At 40.0% G+C, this 20,197-nt stretch overlaps 1 protein-coding gene across 1 annotated transcript in view; it reads right to left on the reverse strand.

Moving 5' to 3' along the window:
• Positions 1-12,797: 12,797 nt before the first annotated feature.
• Positions 12,798-20,197, reverse strand: part of FRK (fyn related Src family tyrosine kinase) — a 53,946-nt gene continuing 46,546 nt past the window's right edge. The window contains exons 6-8 of the mRNA XM_061366164.1: positions 18,558-18,739; positions 16,231-16,396; positions 12,798-14,289 (exon numbers count right to left, since the gene is read on the reverse strand). Coding sequence (XP_061222148.1) covers positions 14,069-14,289; positions 16,231-16,396; positions 18,558-18,739 — 569 coding nt within the window. The 3' untranslated portion in view covers positions 12,798-14,068. The remainder of the gene's footprint in view (positions 14,290-16,230; positions 16,397-18,557; positions 18,740-20,197) is intronic.

The following is a 20,197-nucleotide window of genomic DNA, read 5'->3' on the forward strand; positions in this document are numbered from 1 at the left end:
TCTCTTCATTTTTCTACCCAGAACTCCAGTAGAAATTTTATGCAGAGACTAGTTTCAGTATATTTTTAGCATAACAGTGACGTGCTCTGAGCAACTCCCTTGGTATCTTCGTCAATATTATGACTTAGAACACTCCCCCCCCATATATCAAAAAAGCCACAGAAACTGAACAGTGTTTTCCAAATACTTTGCAACATGCATATTTGCCCCAGATATCACCTCCATTAGGGTATGTGATATCCCTTTTCATTGTACCATACAACATGATTTATGTCTTTGTTTTCTTCTCTCCTGAATTCACTTGAGAGCTGTATGTTTTTCCAGAGCTACAAAAACAAAACAACTTATTAATATTACACCTACTTCAGATGAAGACACACTACTTTATATCCATTAACGAATGCTTTAAAGAAAGAATGTCATGTTTAGATAGCATCACATCTCTGTTTGTCTAACACACTATGTTGGAATGACCTGCTTGGTTCAGAACCTTATGACAAGTACCAGACAGAGAAGGACACTGGGCTCAAGGAAAATGAGATAGTCTCTGACTGTGATTTCAACTGGCAGCTGGCACCATTTTACATGCTAGATAGAAGCACTTTACAGTGATGCACCAAGCAGGTCCAAAGACAGAATATGGCCCTGATGAAGCAAGTCTTGAGAGATGGAAGATGCCATCTGCAATTGTTTATTTGTCTTAAAGATAGACACCCTGTTTTCCCTTGTCTTAAGGATAGACACTCTGTTTTCCCTTTACTCTCCACGATTTCCCAGCACTGAGTGTTTTTGTGAAAGCTATTGGCATTAGATACATCAAACTTCATATACTCCAAGCACCCCTGGATAACCTGTGTATTTCCCCAGCTTCCAGTCTGACTTGCTGGAGAAGGTCTGCCAGCCCAGCCTGTTCAATAGCCATCTCTGTGAGTCATAACACAGCAGCTCCAGATGGAAGATAGGGAAACATCTCCCACCAGAGTTATCACCAATTCACTTCCCATCAATCAACTAACAGCTGGGAGTGAAGAATCATTGCCTGTTTTGCCTGACTCACTCATCCCAAGGACTCAGCACATTAGAGATGAACTTTCTTTCACATCCAGTCCTTGGGGAAGGAAAAGTCTGAAGCCTCTCACAGATTTCCCACACAGCTACTCAGCCTACCACTGCCAAGCATCATGCCAAACTTAGTGTAAGAAGGGGATTTTTTTCTTAGTATCTTGACTTAGCATTTTTTATTCAGAAAATGATGCTTTCTGGCTTGTCAAGACAAGCATGTGATTTACAGGTGAAATCTTGCCAGTTTCACCTCCATCCAAAAAGACAGAGAAGTGTTACATGTATTATTCTAATGGCACAGGAGCAAGTGACAGGCAAGCCAAAGGGATGTCTGGGTTAACATGTGGGAAGCAAGCACACTGAATAAATGTGATTGCTCATGCCCGTTCTGCAGTTGGTAGAAGTAGGAGTTGGCTGGTGAACTGTGATAATGGTGAGAATCTAGTTTTTGCTCTGTAGCAGCAGACGTGGCGGGAGGTGGCTGTTCCTTCAGCCAAGACAAAATTGGAGAGCGAACAGTTGGAGCATGCTGGCAGCAGAGTTTTGGCATGGAGATGCGCAGCAAATGCTACACTGTGCCAGCATGACCTGCTGAGTGGTGCTCTCAGCCATCACCTGCAGGCGTGGATGGCTGCAGAAGCTGATACCTTGGAGGATATGAAAGAAACAAAACTGTGTGGAAAACAAACACATAGCCTTAAAATAGCACCTCCTAATCTCTTACAGACTCAAGCAGTATACACCAGAGAATACTCCTCTGCTCAGAATTACATGGGCTGGCATATACAGCCCTTAGTTTCCTTAGAATTAACAACCCCATGCCCCCAGACAAAGACGTTTGCTTTTACAGGAGATCATGATCTTGCCTAAGTGGGAATGGGGACCTGGCCTGCAGAGGAAAGTTTGATTGCTGTTCTCAGGAAGGACATTCAGTTCCCCAAATTTACCCCTCTGTACAGTGAGGAGGCCTGGAAGTTGGAAGCCTCCTTTTTCAGGATGTTTTTAAAGCATTAACTCAGGCATTTCTGCCATGCATTAAACAACAAGAGGAAGCTGAAACAAATCTAAAACACACAAGGTATTTCTGTGTTAGGGGCCTCTATTTGATGAAAACTAAGTCAAAGACATAGTTCTGATTCTCACCTTTCACTAACTATGAAATGGCATTATTTACCCATGTTGCATGGGCAAAGTGGGCAGAATCAGTTTGTACCCTTTCAAATGTATTCATCTGTTAAAAAATTGACTCAAATATTATTAGCATTGTATATCTAGGGGAAAAGGAACAGTGAGTAGGTAAAAAGAAAATCATACACTACAGTACAGAGAGGAGCAAAAATATCAACCCAAGAGGGACAAAAACAGTAAAGAAAGAAATTCAACTGGGAAGTGAAATAGTACTATATACAAATTATATATAGAAGGAAAAAGAGAAGGAGATCTACTTCTGTAGGGTAGCCTTTTGTGAGCATCACTTTTATCCCTAGCTTCTATATAGGTAGCAGACATTGCTTTTGCAGAAAACCATGCATTAGAAAAGAAAGCTTGAATCGCCTATAGGGAAAAAGGGAAAGGCCATAGGGCTAAATCATAGGACTCAAGGATTTGAACTATAGGTACAAAGCCAAAAAATACAGTGACAAATTCATAAATTCTATGTAGTTGCTTCATTCAATATAAGACATTGTTCGCTGCTTCTAGTCCTGGGAGATATTTTATTCACCTAGGAACCTGTCTTCAGTCTGTCTAAAATAGTATTTTAGTTCTAAGATACAGGGATGTCATTAAACAGAGGGCATCTGACATTGCTGTAGGGTTTCCCAATTGAAAATAATGCTCTATCAGATGAGCGAATTTGGCATCATTGTATTGTTACTATCTACTGAGTTAAATAAAAATTACACCTTCACTGCACCTTTTGTACTTCGGAGTCTCCAGGGAAATCAGGCAGATCCCAAATTGTCAATCAGAAGCAAATGGGTTTTCAACATTTTAAGCAGGGCAAGTGTATCACCCCTCCCAATTTTAGCCAAAGGAGTGAAATAGCAGAGAAATCCAACTGGAATCTGACTTTGACCCTCTTTCTGATTTCCCACAGCAGCACTGAACGGATCTTTTGTAACCTATTTTAAAGACTTTCTAAGATTTTAATATCCCCTCTTCCACCCCATCTCCTTTTTCCCCAGCCATAATCACTGGAAGCCAGCGTGCAACTCAGTGATAAAGCAGGTTCGTTTGCAGTTACAAAAAAAAAAAAGTCTCTGCTTCCTTAGAACAGTGCTCTGCTCATTCTTAAGCTTTCTTCTCCCAATCCCCCTGTCACAGTTCAAAAATGTCATGTTAATGTTTTATAGGGAGACTTCTCCTGGCTCCTTCTTAGAAACAGCAGTCTCCTTGAATAATTTATACCAGTGTGTGTTTCTGCTCTACTTTTTTCCTGGACTTCAGTAAGCTTCCATGAAGGAGAGGGAGGAGGAATCAAATACTCTAGCAAGTATCTGCCTCTGCATTCAGGGTTTGTCCTCCATCATTTTCCCCTGTCTGGAAAGACAGGAAAGGAAATTCTTCACCCAGAAATGTTAAAGGTTGATTTTAAGTTTAAGACTAGCAGGGCATTCTGGTAACTTCTACAAGAATCACAGCAGGTAAAATCAGGTTGAGCAAACACCTGCTTGTCAGTACTGTGTTTGGCACAGTAACTGAAAGATCTTTTAGTGAAATATGGGGTAAGCAGGGAGTTTGACCATGCAGGGGTCTCCACCCAAACCTTTACATTGCCTCCCAGGCTGTTCCATAACTTAAACCATTTACATCTTTGCTGAGGCAAATTTTAAAGCAAAGCAAAGCAAAGCAAAACAAAACCACACACATACAAAAAACATTACTACCACCACTCCCCCAGAAAAATAAATTAAGAAATGTATCCTGCAAAGGCTGCAGGACTGCTGCAGTGTCCCTTCTTTAAGCTGAAACACAGAGAAACAGAAAAGGGCAGGAGACACCCAGGAGTGGGGCTCAGGCTGGAAACCCCCTGGCAGCAGCCAGACAGGGCAACTGTACTCTCCTCCAGCTCCTAGCCTTCCTTAAAAAGCCTCCCTCCAGGGAGAGATGGCAGACCTGCCACCCAGCCATGTACTGTGACAGCTTGCTGCCTGATGCAAAGCCTGTGCTGAAGGTGCTCTCCCATCCAGGGCTACTGTTTGCCCTTTGCTGTTCCCTTAACCCCCAGTGTGCAACCTCTGGTGCAAATGCCCTCGTTCATAGCAACATCCTGCTTCTTCCAGGCATTTCTGCAAGGCTACCATCGGCATGTGCTGAGGACAGGTCATCTGATCTTGGTATTTGATGTTTCACTAACTACTCTGAAGGAATGAATTTCTAGATTACATTTCTAAATACATGTATGAAAACTTGAGCTATATTATTATTTCATAGCTTCCTACTCACTAAGACAGAAACCAAGTGGTTAATGTAAGTTGTGAGATGCTTAGAGATGTGGGTCTGCCCCCCAGCTCTGCCCTGAGCCAAAGATCCTGGTTGTTCAAAGTGGGGAGATAGATGCTATGAATGACACATTGCTGCTCTCACTACAGAGACTGGTGTACTTTGAAGTACCAGAAGTTTCTTAACTGCCACAGAAATATATTCATGTTGAGAGTATGCAACTGTAAATTTTAATTTTAGAAGGACAGAAGTTCAATTTTGGTCATAAAATGTAAAATATAATAAAGTAAGGGGTCAGATGTTTTTAGCCTTAAGAAGCAGCACCGTTATGATTTAGATATCAGTCATAAGTTAACTCCAAATCAATATTTGACAGTTGCACTATATTTAAATTATATTGCTGTAAAGTACATTAAGAATTCACTGTTGAGCACACAGTTATTCCACAGATCATGGTAATAAACAATTTATAACTGTAAGCATGTTTCCCGCAATAAAGTTAAAAAACTAATCCTAAATAAATCTTGTGCAATATCTCATTATAACTCATAATTTACTTATATGAAGAATTAAAGAAATAAATTATGGTTATTCTCTAATATTCTGTATGTTTTATCTCTGTCTTTAAGAATCATTTCACTTGATAAGTCACTACTGGAGCCACATCTCTTATCTGAAAAGTAAAAAAAACTTCATAAAATTATGTCAGAGCTTTGGGACTGTAAGAGGGTATGATATGCACTCACCAGGCCTCCAGAAAACACAAGTATAGTGAAATATCGTTGTATAACGCAAGGATTAGCAAACACACGTCCTTTATTAGCGTGACAGTTGATTAGAGGAAAATTATAGCTACATTGCATGCTCCTTAAGTGGAGGGGGTAAGTGGTTTCAGGAGTTAGATATTCAGTAATATGACTACATACCACTGTGGTGCCAGGATGGGGGGAGCTATTGGATCACCCTGAAGATAATTCATCCTGCTGCTGACCCTATACAGTAATCTGTGGCATTACTGGGCTATACAGAGATAGAGCTACCTGCTGTGAGCTTGGCAAAGGAATGTTTCCAGCTTTCATCTGACTCAGTCAGTTTGACACTAAAATGTTACACTTCTCAAACTAAACTAAAATAAGCTAGAATGTTCTAGACATTAGGAATGGCCTTGGTTAGGATTAGGTTTTGCTGTGAGACCAGAAAGGCTGAAAAAGCTACAAAGCGAAAAGGGTAAAATGAAACATCCATACAAATCTAAAGATGGAAATGGATAACTGATCAAAAAAACCAATTAATTTCTCTGAATTCTCTGCTTCCTTCCTCATCTCCTGTAGTTATACTCTTCTGAAAAATCGTGTTAACCTAAGTCCTTAATCTACTTCTGCTAATATAGAAAGTCATTGGCAGTAGGAGTGGGTCTTCTGCTAGTGCAACTTGAAGTCTTCTAAACTCTCTCAAAGATCATGGGAAAGAAGCTGAGCAGGGTATAAACACTTGCCAAAACAAAGCCTTTGCCTCCAGAATTTCAAAAGCAAGAGCATTGTCTTGGCTGTGTGCGAGCTCCAGCACGTACCAGTGTTTTTTTCAGTAATCAGAGGTCTCAGCCACATCCAGTCAGAAAAGATCTCCATTAGGAGCTGCTATTTCCAAACAGCCATAGTCAGATGACTTCAGCTATCCCAGCTGGACAATCTGAAGCTGGCTGGGGCAATCCTGAACACATCCACAGAGCACAAATACTTGTCACCAGTGTTTGCTTTATAGGATTGTAACCAAAGGCAGAGTTTTCCTTAACGACGATGGACAGTGATGACATTTCCTCTCAGTTTTGATCTCCAATGTGTGTTTGTTTTTTTTTGAGGCAGATTGCCTGGGAGTCAGACCCTCATGTAGTAACTGTACAGGTAGAAAAAGAGCGTACCAGCCTGCCCTCCAACCCAACCATGGTTGCAGATTTATGCTTTGATAACATCTTATTATACTGTAGTCATGCCCTGTGTCAATGATTCTTCTACTAAAAGTCTAGTTCATTTTCTAATTCTAGTCTCACAGGAACATGCCAGATCAATACTGAGAGTCTACTGCTAGGAATTTAGGGAATCATCACAATTTCTGTTGCCCTGCCATCAATGAATTTCTCTTACCACTACTCCTTCCTACAGAAATAGGCCTGTGTTTCTCTTTTGGGGAAGGTGGCTGTGAAGTTTCTGATGTAACAGCTCTCACACTTCATTTCTTTCATAATCTAGTACTTTATTAATCTGACTACAGTAATATTATTCATTGATAGTTGAGGGGTAACAAAGATCTTTGAGTCATTTCTCATTTCTAAAGGTCAGCTGTGACAGAATCTTATTATCTTAATTCAATGCATGTGTGTGTGTGTGGCAGAGCAACAGTTAAATAAATCAGAGAAGACCCATGGGCTTCTAATTTGTTACTGTATGTCTTTCTTTCTATAGTAGATCTGTTACCTGGCAGGGATTAAGTATGGATCAGAGCCAGCTTGCTAAGGATACACAGAATGCCAATGGTGGAACTGGAAGAGGAGGGACAGTTATTACTGAAGTGTTGTGATAAGAATGTGGTTTCAGGTGACATTTCTGACTTTGTAGAACTGATGCCTACATACAAAAGGTGAGATAAAAAGAACAGCGAGATATACAGTTTTGAAACTTTTTATTTTGGTGCAAAGTGAGTAATCCAGACCCAAGGAGCTCTAGAGGAACATGTAAACTCATTATTCATTCTTCTGGCTTCTAATAGGGAAGTCGAACTGAGATGCTGGTGATGGCACAAATTGGACAAGTATTTGTTTATAAGAAATTCCCTCATTGAAAAAGAACACTGGAGACACTGTGTTCTATTTTTGGTAATTTTAAATATTTGGCAGAGTAATGGAGTACTTTGGAATACGAGCAAGTTTTGCTGATTGCAAATGTAAATAAACTAAGTATAAAAACAGCCAAGTAAATTTTTTAAAATATTAAGAACTGAAAGAAAAAGTGAGAGAAAAAACAACGCTGAAAACCATCATGACCAACAAGAAAAACATTAGTGTTATTAGATATCCTTATAAGCAGGAATATAACTGCAGCAGCAGAGAGGAAATAAACTGTATAATGCTGTATATACATTTGAATTCTCTAGTATATATAAACACAGAAGTCCAGTCAGTTTACTTAGATATTTGTCTCAAAGAAATTAGAGAAACAATGCAGTGAAATATGCTTTTCTTCAATAGGGTAAATAGCACAACAAGCTTATAATCTTCAAGGCTCAACTTTTCTTATTTCACAAAAAGAACTGAAAAAAAACTCTTATTCCTCAACATAGCTAAAAAGTTTTTTTATTCTGTGGGAATTCTAATCTTGCTGTAATAACACCGGTAAGGAACCGGGGGAAGAGGAAAAAATGATGAAGTTCTTGCATACCTGTCTTCTCACATATCTGATTAATTTTTGCAGAATTCATTTTGTTGAAAATAGTGGTGTGAACCAAGGTAGTTTTCCATCAAGTTTTTCATTTCTAGTGATATCCAGAATCCAGAAATTAGCTAAAATTCGCCTCTAGAATACTGAATGCTTCAAAAGTACATTTTAATTTTCTTTATACCAAAATAAGGAAGGACTGAATTCTTCAGCACAGTGTAGCTGTAAAGATTAAAATGCCAAAGTACTTTTCAGTGATTTCCCCAACTTGCTTATAAATGTCATTGATTTTTTTCTTTTGTATTAGTCATTCCTGAGAAGCCTGAGACTGAACAAATAAATTACATGGACCTGCTAACAGCAGTCCTGGAGAGAATGAAGTCTTTCATAGATCACAGTTCAGCATTTTGTTTGAGCATATGCAGAGTTCTTCCAGGCACACTTTTGCAGCAGCTGGCTAAGGCAGAGATCTGTCTGTCACACACTGGAGAACACATCTGGCCCATATGTTGCTGGAACAGAATGGAAGCCACATAGCTTTCCATAAAAATGCATCACACATCTGTGGCTCTCTGAGCACAGTGGCGCAGCTCTTTCATGCAGCATTTTTATCTGCTCCAAGATCTACACACTACAAATAGCTGACCAGCAAGACAACATAACCATGGGAGCACTGTGTGGACATGATGCTACAGCACTTTGTAAAGGAATGAAACAGAAGCACATAGGAGAGAATAAGGAGTGATCACTTGAGTGAGTTGTGTGCTCCATTTCTGTGCACTGATAGTTTATCGAGTCTGAACAAAATAATGCACTGTGCTAGTTCAGTTTCTTGTGTACTGTAAGTTACAAATCTATACAAAGAAAATTGATGCTGAAGTCATTCAGAGGGCAAGTACCAAATACAATGGAGAAAAGAAAGAAAACAGTACAAGTGATAGAAGGTTCCCTGTTTCTCTATCACATGTTTAGTATCCATGCATATGTTCTTGAATACAGACTAGGTAAGCAAAGGTTCTCCAATAGAAGTCAAACACTAGGGACTCCCTAAACACTTACAGCTCAATTGCATTGCTCCATAACTTCCTGAAGAATGGAGAGTTTAAGAAAAATAAAGTTCTTTCTGGTTGGACATTTTTAAGTTATCGTTTGTAGGACCACATAAAATGATTTAGTTCTCAAAGAATAACTGAATTACATAAATAAAACATTACACAAAAGACATCTCAGTGCAATTTATGTGAAGTGAAATTCACAAGGACTCATCTATTGTAGAAAATTCAACTTATCTCTTCTGATCCTTTTATTCTATCTAAACATAGAAATTTATGTCAGTTCAAAAAAATCTATTACTATTTCTCATAACTGAGTCCATTATTTTCCCTCCATGATCCATCAGGTAAAAGCAAGTGCAATAGACATCTCTAGCAGAACCTTGAACATAAAAGACCTCAAGAACAGAATGAGATAAGTTAAACTCATCTCACTGTGCACTATAACTCGAAACGATAACCTTGATGCTTAATTTAAATCAGGTCATAGCAAAGACTTCTGACTATATTTGTTATCTGTCATATAAATAAAATTATTATAAAATGAAATTGGACTTGGAAAGGTATAGTTTTGCTTGCTGCATTGCTTGTAAGCAAGTTGAAATCTGCAAAGTTTTATAACCCTTTGCCACATTCTTCCTCCGGTCTTTTTCAGTAATGGAGCCGTTTGACTGCAATAATATGGAAAGAGCTGAAAACAACTGATAAGCTTTCACACTGTTCTCTGTTTCCAGAGCTTTGCTTATTCCACTGTATTGCTGCTTTTTTCTCTTTGTTCCCCTGCCAGACCAGGGAAAAAAAGATGCAAAATTAGAGCTCATATTAGAGTATATATCATTTCACTGGTATAACAGCAGTTTACAGACAGGCAAAATAAGGCAGCAAGTGCAAGTGCATGGTTTTAAGCCAGAAAAAGAAGCCGCAGGATCTCAACAGGAGCCCAGCATGCCAGGCTGTACTACCTGGAGGCCATCACGTGCAGGTGCCCGCTCCTCACACAGCTCAGCAGGATGCAGCTCACTGGCAGGCTCTGCTCCTCTCAGCTAAAGGTGGTTCATGAGGCCACACATGGTAGAGGTAGCTTGGAACTGCTAATTTCAGTTTGTAACATGGGGGTTATTACACACACCCCTCAGCAAAGAGTCTCATCTCTCCTAGATAACTTCATAGTAGCAAACAGAAAGAAACCTGCTAGGGGTGTTTTAGAGGAGAAACCCATTTCTGGTGCAGTGACTCACTATTTCAAGGAGCCTCTCTCTCTCTTTTGGCTATAGGAGAAATTACAAATAGAAAGTATTCAGCTTACCTGGATGAACAGTCCTTCTATTCCCTATGTATTGGTTTAAGAGGATAGTTACCACACAGGTGTGCTTTATTTAGTATTAGTGATTGATGACTGGAAAAAGGGAAATATAACCCCCATTTTCAAGAAGGGGAAAATAGATGACCCAGGGAACTGTCAGTCTCACCTCTGTGCCTGGTAAAATCTTAGAGCAGGTTCTCCTGGAAGGCATGCTAAGGCACATGAAAAACAACAAGGTGCTTGGTGACAGCCAGTATGGCTTCACTTGAAATCCTGCCTGATCAATTTGATGGCCTTCTATCGTGGGGCTATGGAACTGATGGAGAGGGGTAGACAGCACTTGATGCTATCTACCTGGAATTGTGCAAAGCGTTCGACACTGTCCAACACAAAATCCTGGTCTCTGAATTGGAGAGAAATCAATTTGATAGGTGGACCACTTGGTGGATAAAGAACTGGCTGGATGGCCGCATGCAAAGAGTTGTGGTCAATGGCTCAGTGTCCAGTTGGAGACCAGTAACGACTGGTGTCCCTCAGGGATTGGTGTTGGGACTCGTCTTGTTCAACCTCTTTGTCGCTGGCAGGGACAGTGGGATTGAGTGCGCTCTCAGCAAGTTTGCCGATGACACCAAGCTGTGTGGTTCGGTTGATACGCTGGAGGGAAGGAATGCCATCCAGAGGGACCTTGACACGCTTGTGAGGTTGGCTGATGCCAACCTCATGAAGTTTAACCATGCCAAATGCAAGGTCCTACACCTGGGTCGAAGCAATCCCAGGCACAGCTACAGGCTGGACAGAGAAGAGATTCAGAGCAGCCCTGCGGAGAAGGACTTGGGGGTGCTGGTCAATGAGAAAATGAACATGAGCAGGCTTCAGTGTGCGCTTGCAGCCCAGAAAGCCAACCATATCCTGGGCTGCATCAAAAGGAGCGTAACCAGCAGGTCGAAGGAGGTGATCCTGCCCCTCTACTCTGCTCTTGTGAGACCTCACTTGGAGTACTGTGTGCAGTTCTGGTGTTCTCAACATAAAAAGGACATGGAACTGTTGGAACAAGTCCAGAGGAGGGCCATGAGGATGATCAGGGGCCTGGAGCACCTCCTGTATGAAGATCGGCTGAGAAAGTTGGGTCTGTTCAGCCTGGAGAAGAGAAGGCTGCGTGGAGACTTCATAGCAGCCTTCCAGTATCTGAAGGGGGCCTATAAGGATGCTGGGGATGGACTCTTCATTAGGGACTGTAGTGATAGGACAAGGGGTAATGGGTTAAAACTTAAACAGGGGAAGTTTAAATTGGATATAAGGAAGAAATTATTTACTGCGAGGGTGGTAAGGCACTGGAATGGGTTACCCAGGGAGGTTGTAAATGTTCCATCCCTGTCAATGTTCAAGGCCAGGTTGGACGAAGCCTTGGGTGTCATGGTTTAGTGTGAGGTGTCCCTGCTCATGGCCAGGGGGTTGGATCTAGGTGATCTTAAGGCCCTTTCCAATCCTAACTATTCTATGATTCTATGTCACTTCAGTAGAGTCCTACAAAATCTTCCACCCAAGGGCAGAGGCCAGTACAGAGCAGCTTGGACCAGTTGGTCTAACCTGGATCTCTGAAAACTTTGCTATTCCCCTGCTGTAATTTTTTTTTTCTTTCTTTTTTTTTTCCTGGTAACTCATCTATGAACTGCAGACAACTGTGCTTTTTAAAACTGCATTTCTTTCATCAACAGTTGTTTTGAGTTGGGCAAACTCAAATTTCATTTGCAACACTCTTAATGCTTTAAGTCTGAAAAGTCATTTTAGAAATAGTGAAGGAGCATCAAAATTGCAAGCTTGAGGCAGAGATCTTTCCAAATAACAGCATTCCTATTCTTATTGCATAAACCTGCTCTGTGGGATTTGCTAACCTCATCCTGTAACTCTGTTAAACACAGCTCCTAGCCAGAAGAGAGGCATGGATTGATGGAGGTTTGATATTCGTAAACAAAATCTTGTTGGGGCCATGAGCCAGTAGCTAGCATGAGTCTCCAAACAAACACGGACGGAGGACAGCAGGAGACTTTAGCTAGGAGTCTCCCATTTCCCTTCATGCCAATTCTTATCAGGACGGATTTTGAAAAGCTATTTAACCTCTTCTTCTTTCAGAGTGGATGGTTACTTTCCAAAATTGCATGGATGCTATGACAGCTAATTAATTATTGTTGTCTCATGCTTTATAAATTTAATTAGTATAAAGATGGTTAGCAGGGAGAAACAGTGCATAGAAAATGAAGGTGAACAGAGACGGAATGCTAGGAAGGTCCCAAGTGTAGTAAGATAAAAAGCATAGAAAAACAATAAATCAGGAAAGGAGTTTTAAATAGCAAGAGATGTGTATGAAAGAAGAAAAAGGTGTGCTGCCTTCCAAAAGTAGAGGAGGGGAAAAGGAAATTAAAAATTAGAAGCAAGGCACTGAGATGAATTGATTTGAAGTACAAAGAAAAGAAGAGAAAATGAAAAAGATGTAATAAAAGCCAGCCAGTCTTTAAAGTAATGAATCTTTTCATTTATTTATACCATTTTTTGATATGAAAAGAAAATGGTAGAACACTCATACTGAGCTCACACTATGTTAGCACGGTACAGCTCTTAATTCCTGGATTATGTTGTTAAATAATTAACTTGTGCATCATAAGTAAATAATTAAACCTTGGTTCTCTAAACCTAACTGAGAACATAAAACTGTCAGTGATATCAGATTTTAGCAGAACCAATATTGTAGTAAATTAGACAAACTGCAAAAATATACTAAAATCTGTAGCTGTAAAGACTGTTAGCAGAAACACTTGGGCTCCATTTCCCCATGGAACAAAATAAAATGGACAATCTATTATTTAATTCTCCTTTATTAAAGTTTCATCTGGAGAATATGGAAGCATGGATTGCTAGTTGCTCTGCATAATACCTAGATCTGCCCTGGGTTTGGTCCTATTGGAAAGGGTCCGTGATTTTGGCAGCAGGATAGGAAAGGGTGTCACTATAGAAAGCTAAGGCAGTCTTGAGTTCATGTTCCTCCAATATCCCTAAAATGAATAACTACAAAACAAATCCTTACACCTCAATGGACAGTAATTCACCAGTTCCATGGCACTATTTAATAACATTAAGAACAAGCAGCTTTTAAATCTAATAATATTTACTCTTTTACAAGAGGAACAGTAAACAAATTAAAAAGAATCATTTTTTGCATCCACAACACAAAATAATTCCTTTTTCTGCCATGAACATCTGTTTCACTTTCTGATATAGCAAAGCACAGGTAAAGTCTAAGCAGGGCAATTAATCTGGATTCTGCCATCATCACCATCACGCTATTATTTTTATATTATTTTACAATGAGAGGACACTGGAAGCACAGATCCTGCTGTGCAAAGTTATCACATTCCTTCATGAGAACAACATGGTAGGAACAAAAAAAATCTAAGGAACAGCAAATAGTCATTCCAACAGAAAAATGACAAAACACTACAGTGGCTATTGAGCAACACTCGTCTCATTTGTTCATTCTTGCAATTTGGTGTTTAAAAAATAAATAAAAGACATTTTAATCTTTAGAAGCCCCAACCCTCTAGGTCCCTGATGCTTTGTCTTGCAAAACACTTGCTAGCAGCAAGAATTTGAAGTGTCTGAGTACCAGGGATGAAAACATATCAGAATTCCTCAGCACCCCCTAAGAATCTCCACATCTGGGCTCAGGCTGATTCCACAGCCATTCTAGTAGTGTCTGTCCCTCCGTCCCTGCCTGGGGGTTCATTTCACCAAGCATGGGCATGGGCATGGGCATGGGCATAGGCAGAGGAGTCAGCCTCGAAGTAGCACTCGAGTTGCTCACAGAGGGCCTTGAAGGTGGGGCGCCCACCTGCCTCCGCACTCCAGCACTGCAGCATCAGCTCATAGAGAGGCGCCGGGCAGGTCTTTGGCTGGGGAAGTCGGTACCCCTTGTCCAGCATCTGGACCACCTCGTGTCCTGGCATCCCTGTAAGCAGAAAAGAGTTCATCAGACTGCTGGGGTCTACTTAGTGATGTCACATGTCTGTATCTGCTATTGAGATGAGGCAATGGGATGCCTCACTGAAAAGTACACCTGCACGCTGAGGGCAGAGCTGGCCTCAGCAGGCACCTTCAATGGCCAAAAGCCACAGCAGTCACTGGAAGATCCCACACCAGCAGCTAAAAACACATCCAGCATCTCCCAGCCCCTTTGCCCCAACTAAGCCACCTTAGAGGCATAGCGAGTGGGTTGCTCTGGGTGGGAGGCTTTTTCTCCACTACATGAGTTTGCTGGAATTTTTCTGAGATCTATTTTCCTTAATTTATTCTTGAATGTCCATAGTCTCAGTGACTCCAAATTATCCCAAGAAAATCTGTCCTGATGCTGAATTTATCTCACATTTAGAAAATTTTCCCTAATGTGACCATTAAATTTCCTCTGGAGCAGCTATGTGGTGGCATCCTGCCTGCTCCATCACTACAAGTCATGGAGAAGAAACCACTCCCCTACCTTTGCTGTACATTTCTATATTAAGACTATTGTCCGATCCTTCTAATTTTTACTCTTTTAATTAAATCTTGAATTGTGTAACCTTTTCTTCTTTTTCTTAGGTCTCTAAATGGTATTTCCTCTCCACATTACCCACTATGTATCAACATACCTCTTCTCCTAATTGATTGCTGAGGCCAAGCTGCTGAAAGTAACATCAAGTAAGCAAATAGCCATAGCAAAAGGACATTTTTTACTGTTTAAGGCACAGGTAAACTATGCCTTTGCAAAGGTATAATGCTGAACATATTTTCAGACAATACTGAGAATTATGGACTTTCTTACGTAATTTATACTTGAATAGTTTATTTATGTGTGTGTGTCCATATGCCCAGACCTATAGTTTATATAAGAAAGAGTTAAGGGGTTTTGGCTTTTGTTTCCTTTTATTTTTTTTCCTCTTTTCAGAACAGTTTCACAGGCAGTGAGGGTAGGAATCAAAAACAAAATCAATTTTTCCTTTTACAGGAAATACCAGTTTGGGACCCTGTGAAAGGTAGTTTATGATGAACGCAACACCCCTCAGGCCTATACAGATGCAGCATAACTTTTTTTTGCTTTAGTCCTTCCCTTGTGTTTTCACAGCACAATATGAGTCACAGTCAATCATCTCACTGATATCTTGTGTTATTGGAGGCACAGTTCCTTGAGCATTTCTCACAGTGCTAGGAATAATAGCAGCTCACATACTTTTAAGGTTGGTGACATTTTATTCCTAATTCTTGTGATCTTTCTCTTTTTTTTAAGGCTTTCCACTGCAAAAGTCGAATATGAGGGAAGGGAGTAAAACCACATGATTTATTTTTCATTCACCTTCTTCCTGAAGTGCCTGTGCAGAACTACTTCATGCATAATAATCTTTTTCTTTATGATAGATCCTGAAAAAATAAATTAAAAAAAAAAAAAAAAAAAAAAAACATCCTAAACAAATTCTCTCCTCCTCAAAAAAAAAAAAAAAAAAAAAAACAAAACAAACCCCAAACAACAAACAAACAAACAAACAACAACAACAAAAACCAATAAAATCCACCAAGGGCAGGGTGGGAGACAGAAAAACCTTCCCTTTTTCCACATTCCAAGAACTGGCATCTTTCTCTGATGTTGGAGGGAAAAAGCTAGCTTAGGTGCTTGCACAGTGCAGGTTGACTCCAGCCAGAGAAAGCTTGAATGGCTGCTAATCACAACCTTTGGAAAGCTTCCAGGAAGCCTGGGGCAGCCAGAAGGTCTGACCCACTAAATGGACCTCATCTGAGCAGCCTTTTTTCCTTATTTACAGTTTTAACCTTTAACATGACCATAGTACAAGCACTCAACATTGTGTTGTCATTCTTAAAGCAAGTAAACATTAGGCATCATTCTTTAGGTAAAAGCACTTACCAGCATAAGGCATCTTCCCGTAGGTGATTATTTCAAACAGAAGTATTCCAAATGACCAGACATCTGACTTAACGCTGAATTTGTTGTACCGGATTGCCTCTGGGGCTGTCCATTTCACTGGAAGTTTTGTTTCAGGCCTAGCTTCATATATGTTTTCATTTTCCACCTGTCACGGGTAAAACAAGGCAAAGCACTTAAGCACCCGACTAAGCTAAGCATGTGCTTAACCTTATAATCTTTCATCCAAGCACTTGCCTTTCATGGTGTTAAAGTATACGCTTTCTGAAGTCTGTTGTTGAACTGGGCTTCACAGTTGTGCGATGTTACTGTTCATCAGAGGTTTTTCTAAAGCTTTCATCATTTCAAGTGAGCACACAGCTTTGGAGTGGTTCATGACTAATTGTGACCTGCTACTGTGAATTCTGGACCTGGCATGCAAGATTTCAAGTCTGTCAGGAGTGGCAGTGTAAGCATCCTGCTGACAATAGAGACCAAACGGTTCTACGTCTGGTCTTTAGTAAACAGAGAAGGCAAGAGGAAGAGCTGATAAATTTCAGAATGCTTCTTCTGTGATTTATTGCACTGTTGAAGGGCCATTGACTTTGATAACAATCACTTAAGCAGGTTTTGGGGACTAAAGAACAAGCTCTAAGTTATTCAAAATAAAATATTAGCTTACAGTGGATCCAATTAATTCATGTAAAGTGAAGATGAAAGGCACATAAAAAAAGACAAATTATATACTTGCAAATTTGTAGAATCATATCCTTAAAGTTTTACAGAACAGACATCTAAACTTTATTCTGTCTTTGATTCCTACACATAATTTAGCGTATATCAGTCACATCCAAACCTTGGTCAGGCTTTTCACGTGCAAATCCAGGCAAATGTGTACAAGATTTTGTTTGATTTTTTTTTTTAATACAGAATGTACATTTCCCATCTGTCATGCCCTATACTTCTGACAAGACTGATTGTTACTGTTTTGTATCTACATCTACTGATCTACTGATACAGCTAGCATCTTGACCATACTATTCATCTCTAGAAACAAGAAATTATTTCATTATGCTAATTAACACATACAGAAATACAGATTTTATTTCTCAAACCTACTCTGGGATCTTTGAATGTAACCATGTTAGTGCTTTGGCTTAGGAGAAAGAATACTCCTAAAGAAGTTTGCCAAGATGACTCTATGACAGAGCATCTCAGTAAAGCTCAGCTTCAACAAGAAATGTTAGCACCTATAAATTATTACTTTCTTTAGTGAGGACAGAGGAGAACTATCCATTGTAAGCATTGTTCATTTAAAAATATATATTTTTCATGTTAAAAAATGTGCGATCTAAACTTATGCATAATTAGAAGAATCAAAATTATGCAAAAAAGCACTTTCCAAGTCCCTTGATGCCATTGTCTAGTCATTATTCTATACTTCAGTATGTAATAAATCCAACTCTGTTATGAACTTCAATTTCTGCTGCTTGAATGGAAAGAAACAAACAAGAAGCAAAGGGCTTTTTTCTTCATTTTTCCTTCTCAGTGCAAGAATATAAATCAATAAAAACAATAATAAGACCTCAGAAATTATGGATTACATGTTGAAATCCATAAAATATGGCAAATCAAATCTTTCCAACTCTGATAAAATCATTTTCAGAGTTAGGAAATCTCATTTCTAAACCACAGCTCTTTCCTAGGGTGATCATGGTCAGCACTATTTGGCATTCCACATCCTCAAGGGCGAGAGAAAAAAAAAAACAGTGCAATGGGAAAGAAATTGAAACTGCATCAGATTTAAAGCTCTAAGAGCTCACTTCATGAATGCCACTGTTAGCCATGGAGAGGAATAAGGTCCCTTTATGATTACTACCTGCAATAGCAAGCATCATGTAGGTAGTGGGGAAGTGAGCAAAGAGAGAATAGCTGTCAATACACTTTTTTATGCCTTCCCTCACAGGCTCAGGAATATAATCTTGCCATCATTCCTGTGAACTCTCTCCACGTGGCAGACACTAGTGTTGTGGACAAAAGTTCTGCAGCAAAGGCTATTGCTTGCCACTCTCCTTCCTTGGTGGGCGAGTGAGAAGCAGATACTGGGATGCCATCTTCAGACTGACACAAAGGCACAGGCCAGCTTCTAGCCTTGCATGGGATAACACAGGTAGAGGATACAAGTGTACACAGTAGGGGTCCTTGTCTCTCTGGGCATGCTTTTTGCCTGAACCCAGCAATGTAGAGGGCTACAGTTCATCTTTTAGTTGACCTCCTCCGCCTTGTTACCCAGAGTTAAAGTAAAGCCAGTTCACCCTCTCACAACCCACCTTAAACACTCTCGCAAGTCCAAAGTCTGCCACTTTGTAAACACTGTGTTCACCAACAAGAACATTCCTGGCTGCCAGATCCCGATGGATATAGTTTTGAGATTCAAGGTAAGCCATCCCCGAAGCCACCTGAGCAGCCATGTCTATCTGATGCGGCAGGAAGATTTGGGAGCCTGCATCTTCTGTTTAAAAGAAGATGAGAGAAAAGATAATATTTATGTTATTAACATATAAATAATAGCCTGTCTGGTTCAAACATCCATGCAATACAATAAAGTAACAGCCCAACCAGATGGAAGAGGTTAGTCAATGACACTACTGAAAGTCATGCACCTAACTTCACGACAACTGAGTAACAGTGCCTGTCCCACTTCTTTAAAAGAGTAAATACTAAACACAGCAGTTGATCTAGGCCTAGAAGGAGCTGCTGACACAGTCCAAAGGAAAGGCATTTATCTGCTGATATAAAGGCAGATGTTTGCCCTTCTGACAACTGCGTAACCAGTTTCGAACTGCAAGAATTAGTCAGTGCTCACTGAGAGTAGCCAAAGCTGACTGAAGATGGAAAAGCACAAGATTATCCTTGTTCCGTGTTCTCCAGTAATACTTACTAGGAAATACACCATTTGCTGTCAACTGCAACTCTCATTTTCACTTTCCAGTCCACTTGACTACTTCACACTGTTCTCTCTGTTGCTGCTACTCAACAGTAGGACTCCTTGAGCTGTTTTCAAGTTGCCTGCCTCTCTAGAAGGACTTTCTGAAGAAATATGCATGCTGTTCTGACAACTTGCTGTAAGATCAGCAAGTCTCAGATATAGAGATTTGGTAATCAAAGACTGCTGTTCAAATAAAGTAGTAGAAGGAATTTGAGCAGAGCAACTTGCCTCCACAAATGAAGGAAAGAGCCTTAGGCCATGAAAAACTGCAGCCAAAAATTGTAAGACAAGTACCCCCCAAAAAAGTAATTTGAGTATACACATTAGAATACAAATTCAGGGCCTTTTTGGCATTTGAGGGGAAAGCTGACCTCATAGAAAAGAATTTATACCCCGAGGTAAACTACATAAGCCAAATCAGTGTTATATTCAAGCATTACTGTCACCCAAACTCAAATGCTGCAGCACTGAAGCACGAGTGCCTACCTCTGCAGCCTGTAAAATGGTTTCAACTTTCTGTTTCAGAATTTTAACAATACCAAAAAGCTGAGAGTTTGCTGCAAGGTTTATAGCAGTTCTCTTTTCTCATTACGATGGTGAGTTTTCCTTACAGCCTTTCTGTTAAATAAAACATTTGTAGCTGGCGGTTTTCTATTGCTTACTTTGAATTGATTTCTGGTGAAAGCGTGTCTTAGCATTGGTTTGCATAACCTCCTCCAGTTCTGGCATTTTATCTGACCTAACCTTGCAATCACCCCTTATGAAGAGTGTGAAATTCCACTGTTTATTAATCTATTCTGCAATCTCCAGGCCTTGAATTTCCTGATTATCCGGATGTTCTGAGATGAATAGGGAAAAGAAATGAATTTTAAATTATTAAATTTGCCCTGCATGTGCATTGTCCTACTTCCTTTTTGAGGCTAAAGTCATTGTCAAGATAATCGAGCACTAAGATTATTTATTTCTATTGTTGACTCAGAA

This window comes from Neopsephotus bourkii, unplaced genomic scaffold (genome assembly GCF_033783945.1).
Source record: "Neopsephotus bourkii isolate Nb327-2 ecotype Australia unplaced genomic scaffold, CSIRO-AGI_Nbou_v1 NB_1314, whole genome shotgun sequence".
NCBI lineage: Eukaryota > Metazoa > Chordata > Aves > Psittaciformes > Psittacidae > Neopsephotus > Neopsephotus bourkii.